The 6,419-nt window shown below is 55.0% G+C and overlaps 1 protein-coding gene across 1 annotated transcript; it reads left to right on the top strand.

Moving 5' to 3' along the window:
* Window positions 1–434: 434 nt before the first annotated feature.
* Window positions 435–4,125, top strand: HEXIM2 (HEXIM P-TEFb complex subunit 2). Its single transcript, XM_065897966.1, is given in 3 exon segments — window positions 435–602; window positions 604–639; window positions 3,337–4,125. Coding segments are annotated over 3 exon segments (993 nt in total).
* The last annotated feature ends 2,294 nt before the right edge of the window (window positions 4,126–6,419 follow it).

Here is a 6,419-nt window from a genome sequence, read left to right as displayed (position 1 = left end):
TGGGCCCAGTCGTGTGTTTTGAGGTGATGACTTCTGGAGCCCAGCCTGGGGAGGAGGTGGGGGCCTGCAGTCAAGGTTGGGGCCGCTGGAGGCAGTGGGGAAAGGACTCCTCCTCGGGCTTGTCGGAGCCACCGACCCACTCCACTCCCAGCCTGTCCAGGTCATTGCTGTGTCTTCGCCTCCCCAGGCAGTCTTTTCCCCTCTTTGGTTGCTGGGGGAACAAAGCTTAGGCCTAGCTTCCTAACTGCCAGCCTGCCTCAGTGAGTTTCAGGAGAAGAGTATAGGATGTAAGCCCTGGCCTGGGGCCTGAGGAACAGGACTGGGGAGATGGCCCCTTAATCTCCATTTGACCCCTTGCTGGCTGGAGGTGTGAAAACCAGGCTGGAGGCGGCCCTTCATTTGAAAATGAGGGTGTGCAGGTCTGGTGCTACAAAATGGCTGCCGCTGACTTGGTAAAAATTTGCTGGGTAGCCAGAGTCTTCCTGAAAATTCTTCCTCGGGACTTAGATTTCTATTATTTAAAGCAGGTGTCACTAGTTAAAAGGCATCTGCTGAAAGATTTGGAACAGAAGAAGGTGGCTACTCCAAAGCAGACCAGCTGTTAACACAGAGTCACCAGCAGCCCTGGAGGAGGCCAAGGTAAGCCCCATTCTCCCAACCACCTGAGTGCCCTGAGCATGGGTCCTGCCAACTGGGATCCTGGCTTCTTGTCTCAGATGTGTTAGTGGATTTGGAAAACCAGTATTTTTAAATGAGTCCGCACTATGCGCTGAGCAATATGGCAGATGTTAATTCTGCGGTATCTCATGAAATCCTAGTAGCCATTCAGGGTAGAAATTACTATTTCCCTTTCAAAGAAGCTGATGTTCTGAGAGCTGACATGCCTTTTCTAGAATCACGCAGCCAGCAAGCAGAAGACCCAGGGTTTAAACTTAGCGTCTTAAACACTGCCTTGCATTTTGTCTAGGCTGTGAACCAAGTCTGAAGCAGGGAGAAGAGTTTGAGCCATCGGTTCATAATTTAGGATGGAGGTTAGGGGGTAGGAAATCACCCAGGAGAGAGGGGAGAGACAGATTGTATCAGGCCCTCAGAGAACATCACCTTCTGATCTGGCAACAGGAGCCCAAACCCTCCCACCCTATGCTCTCTGTCACTGGCCCCCACCTTGCCCATTCTTCTCCCCTAGTCCACAGCTCCCTATAGGTAAGAAGGGAACTCTAGTCCTCTGATCCACCCTACCTAGATACTTCCAGTAAATTTTCCAAATTTATTTAATTTGGAGTTCATGGCATGTCAGGGCCTGAAGGTTCAGAGAGGGCAAATGACTCACACAGGAACACACAGCTTATCTGCAATAGTGGTAATGGTGGAAAGGGGACAAGCCTTCAGGAGGGAGACAGCATGTGGGGCTGAGGGGCAGGGCTGGCTTGGGTGGGGGGCTGGGAACGGGTGAATGATTGTGCGCACCGAAGCAAGCCCCCTTGCCTCGGACTTCCAGTGGCCTTGCCTCTTCCTGGGTGGGGCAGAAGGTCTTCTCAGTTGGCCCAAGACACTGGTGGTGACAAGGCCTGTCACTCTTGATTGTATTGTTACTTTATGACATTCTCCCTGCAGGTAAAGTAACAATACAACACAACAAACAACACACAACGTACACACACTCCAACGTACCCCATACCAAATTATGAAGAGAACTTTGGGGTCTCCAAAACGCACGTTAACACACCTCCAGCTCTTAAACAGGGCTGCATGCACCCCCCAGTACACTCCCTACACTCGTGTAGACTCTTAAACAGGGCTGCATGCACCCCCCAGTACACTCCCTACACTCGAGTAGACTCTTAAACAGGGCTGCATGCACCCCCCAGTACACTCCGTACACTCGTGTAGACTCTTAAACAGGGCTGCATGCACCCCCCAGTACACTCCCCACACTCGAGTAGACTCTTAAACAGGGCTGCATGCACCCCCCAGTACACTCCCTACACTCGTGTAGACCCTTAAACAGGGCTTGCACCCCCCAGTACACTCCCCACACTCGAGTAGACTCTTAAACAGGGCTGCATGCACCCCCCAGTACACTCTCTACACTTGTGTAGACCTATGCTCAGATGTCTCTGAACTGTGTTGAACATTATAAAACACTGTGCCAGTGGTGGTGGTTATTATTAGAATTCCCCAAACCACAAACTTCCAGCAATTCATTCTCCTCCCCCAGACTCAGTACTTCCACCCTCACCACGGCAGAGATAAACAGATGCCCCGAACACACGCACGCTTGACAGAATCCTTTCCGCCCCTTAGATAAGGTGTAGAATTCTCTGGGCTACAGACTGGAGATTGGCCCTTCCTCTCCCTAGTGCTTTCCTGCCCCTCATGTAGAAGAGTGATACCAACTTGTGCCTGGAATAAATACACTACATTCACCCTAGAATGACAGAAGCGAGCGTGTCATGTTCCAATATCTTTCGGATCCCCCCCCCCACTTCTGGGCTTATGTCATTTAACATATAGTTATCGAACAGTCACCTTGGGCCATGCTTAGCGACACAGTGGTGAGCTGAACAGACAGGGCACGTTCTTCTAGGAGAAAGACAAGTGGTATATGGTAATGTGCTAAATGCTTAGTGGGACATTAACTGTCACATGACAGGGAGTCACCGGGAAGGGGGATGGGGGCTACTTAGATAGGGTGGTCAGGGAGGGCCTCTCTGAAGAGCTGACATTGGAACTTAACCCTGAAGGATGAAAAAGAATCAGTTATGCAAGTAGCTGGAAGCAGGATTGGCAACATGATTTGTGGGGTCAGTGCAAAGGGCTCTTAATTCAAAAATTACTAAGAAGTTCAAGACAATGACAGCAGAGCATTAAGCAAGGCATGGGGCTTTTCTGAATGGGGGGCTCTGGGGGACTGTACAGGTCACTTGCAAGGAAACCAGCTCTGTCTGAAAGATAAGCTTTCTAGGAAGAGGGAAGAGCAAGTGCCGTTTGGGCTTCTGATCAACCAATAATACATCAGGAGCCACTTCCCATCCCATTTCAAAGAGTATTTATTGAATGTCTGCTCTGTGCCAGGTGCTGTTCCAGGCATTGAAATTACAGAGTGAAATACACAGGCAAGATTCTGGCTCTCACCATGAGTTTGCTTGGGGAGGGTTGAGGGACAGACAGCAGACAGGTAAGCCCAGAAACAGACAAATGGTTGTAGAAGGTGCGAGGCTAGAGAGGGACCAAGTGAGCTGGGTGTGGGCAGGTTGGCTTCAGGCTGGATGAACAGAGGATCGTACCATGGGACGGGCCATCTGAGATCTGTCCTCCTTTTTCCTCTCTCTTTAGACCTCTCGTGTTCCTGGGAGCCCCAAAACATCCCCCGAGCCTCATGACCCTGGAGGTTCCCTGCCCCTGACACCCCGGATGGAGAGCCACTCGGAGGAGGAAGATCCTCCCGGCAGTGGCCTAGGCTGGAACGGTAGGGGTCCCCGGGCCCAGAGCCCAGGGCGCTGCTCAGTGGAGGCCGTACTGGCACGGAAGAAGCACCGCCGGCGGCCTTCAAAGCGCAAGCGGCACTGGCGGCCCTACCTGGAGCTGAGCTGGGCCGAGAAGCAACAGCGGGATGAGAGGCAGAGCCAGCGGGCCTCCCGGGTCCGAGAGGAGATGTTCGCCAAAGGCCAGCCCGTGGCACCCTACAATACCACCCAGTTCCTGATGAACGACAGAGACCCCGAGGAGCCCAACCTGGATGTGCCCCAAGGGGCCTCCCACCCAGGCTCCAGTGGGGAGAGTGAGGCCGGGGACAGCGACTCGAGGGGCCGAGCTCATGGGGAGTTCCAGCAGAGGGATTTCTCCGAGGCCTATGAGCGCTATCACACTGAGAGCCTGCAGGGCCGCAGCAAGCAGGAGCTGGTACGCGACTACCTGGATCTGGAGAGGCGTCTGTCACAGGCCGAGGAGGAGACGCGGAGGCTGCGGCAGCTGCAGGGGTGCACCAGCCAGCGGCCCTGTCGCCAGGTGGAGGAGCTGGCCGCCGAGGTAGAGAGGCTCCGGACGGAGAACCAGCGGCTTCGGCAGGAGAATGAGATGTGGAACCGAGAAGGTGGCCGCCGTGGTGGGGAGCGGGGCACCTAGGGGTGCCCCCCTCATCCAGGCTGACCCAAGGAGAAGGTCCCATTTTGTACACACTCAGGCCAGCCGAGTCTCAAGGAGGCAGGTCTCAGCACCTCTGCGCCCCCTGAGAACAGCTAATTTAGGTTCCGGCTTCCATCTTGTCATTTCCACAGTTTGTTCTTTGATGTCATCTTATTTTTCACAAAGGAATTAAATGATTTTGGTGAGATCACATGGGAGTGGCTAGCATTGATTTCACTAGGGCTGCTCTGAGAATCAAAGCACTTCCATCACAGAGAGGCCTGGGGCTGCCCCCAGCCTGGGAGGACAGCAGACCCCTGCATCGGGGGCTTCTCAGCGTCTCCAGAATGCCTGAAATCTGCTCCATGTATCTGGGGGCCATCAGACTGCTCTGAAGGTTTTAGACAGGGGAAGGCAGAGGCAGGAGGGGTCTCAGTCAGGAGTCACCAGGTTCAGCCAGAGCCTGACTTAAGATGCAAGCTTGCTGTGAGGACCTGGGAACTTCCCCGGGAGGGGAGAGGGCTAGGCCCAAGTCCAGGGGTTTCTTCAGGGTTTGTTCCCAGGCTCCCTGTATTTTCCCTGTCCTCCCCACAGTGTAGAGGGCTGGGCTGGACAAGGTCTGGGTGCCTTGTGTCTCTCTGTGCTTGACAGCCTCCCCCCTCCCCCGCCCCCCATCACCCAGCTGGGGGTTGGGCAGGAGGTTAGGTTTGCCCCCTGACCTCCTAGAAGAGCACTTACAAGTAAGCGCTCAAGGGGACTTTTCTCCTGATGGAAAATAAGCCCAAGGCTGGTTGGACAGGGGATCGATCCTTAGCAGAGCCGGAGGCTTGGCTTTCGAGGTGCCATCCTGCTGCTTTTAGCCTAATCACCTGTGTGGTTAATTCCCTCTGAGGTGTCTGTCTGATAGAGAGCTGAGTCAGCCCGGATATGCCACCAACCCACCAGCAGTCTTGGGCTCTGAAGCGAGCTCACACGCCCCTCACACGCAGACCCACCTCTCCCCAGACACCTTGTCTCTTGTTCTTGTGCTGCAGAGTGTCAGGCTGCGGTGGTGGAGGGGAAGTTAGTCAACTCACCAGTGAGCCTGTATTGGCTCTGCCACCGAGCACAGGGAGGGGCAGAGGCCTGGCGGGCCCAGCCTAACCTCCGTTCCAGGAGAGCTCATCTTGACAGGCCACATTGGGCGAGAGAAGGGCTCAGGCCTGGGAGCTGCTGGGATGGAAATGTTGAAAAATCCTGTGTGTTGCCAGGACAACTTTCTGCCCTGTCACACCCAGACCTCTCCAGTGTCTTCTACAGCGAAGTAAGGCCAGAACGGATCCTAGGAAAGGATGGGTTTTAAGAGAGCAAAATCTCCCATCTTTGGGGTCACCCCCCACCCAACCCTGGCTGGGAGTCCTAGCCCCCTCCCCTTTGATCCCACACACCTCTGTCAGGAAGGGCTAGAGGAATGATTGTCCCCACTTTGCAGGTGGAAAACCTAAGGCTCAGAGAGGAAGCGGCGTTTGGATTCCAGGAAAGCTGGCCTTAGGCCGGCCTTCCCCTGTGGGGTGCTAGCCAGGGACCTGAAGGCCCCTGGGCAGGGTGCAGGCAGCCTCCCAGCTGCTGCATTCCTCAGCGTGGAGCTGGAGGGAGAGGGGAGGGCCAGGGCCAGGACAAGGTTGTTTACCCGGAGGCGTGTGTGTGTGTGTGTGTGTGTGTGTGTGTGTGTGTGTGTGTGTGTGTGTGTAAAAGTAACTAGGAGGGGAGAGAAGATTCCAGAGGGCTGCTGGAGTGTGGGGGAGGGGTGTGGGCGCAGTGTCGAGGGAGAGGGTGCTGGAGGTGTATCCCTGAGCAGGCAGGAGCTGCACACGGGGGAGGGGAAAGGTGAGGAGCTTGGCCTTTCTTGGTCAAGGAGCTGAGGAGCCTGGAAAGAGGAAAGCTGCTGCAACCCCAACAGACACACACACACACACACACACACACACAACGGCTGAAGGGCTCTGGGTCAGGGTCACACTGAGGTGGGTTAATTTTCCCAAGGCTGGTGGGGCCCAGGATGGGGCAAGAAAACAGAGGAGCAAAACAAAAACAAAAACAAAACCAGAGGAGAAGGGTGTGGGATGGGAGAGTGTCGGGAGGGGCTGAGAAGGATCAGTGAAGAGTCAGTGTCATCTCCTTCCCCCAACCTGGGTCCCTGACCTCAGTGCCCAGAACCCAGGGTAGAGCTGGTGTGACTCGGGGCTCGGCACTGGGGAGGGCCAGCTCAGCCCCGGTGGCCAGATGCGGGTTCTTTTTGCTTTTCCCTCTCGAGC

The sequence above is a fragment of the Phocoena phocoena genome, chromosome 19 (genome assembly GCF_963924675.1).
Source record: "Phocoena phocoena chromosome 19, mPhoPho1.1, whole genome shotgun sequence".
NCBI classification, from domain to species: Eukaryota; Metazoa; Chordata; class Mammalia; order Artiodactyla; family Phocoenidae; genus Phocoena; species Phocoena phocoena.
Note: the sequence above shows the minus strand (reverse complement) of the source record. Positions and strands in the feature narration are given on the sequence as shown.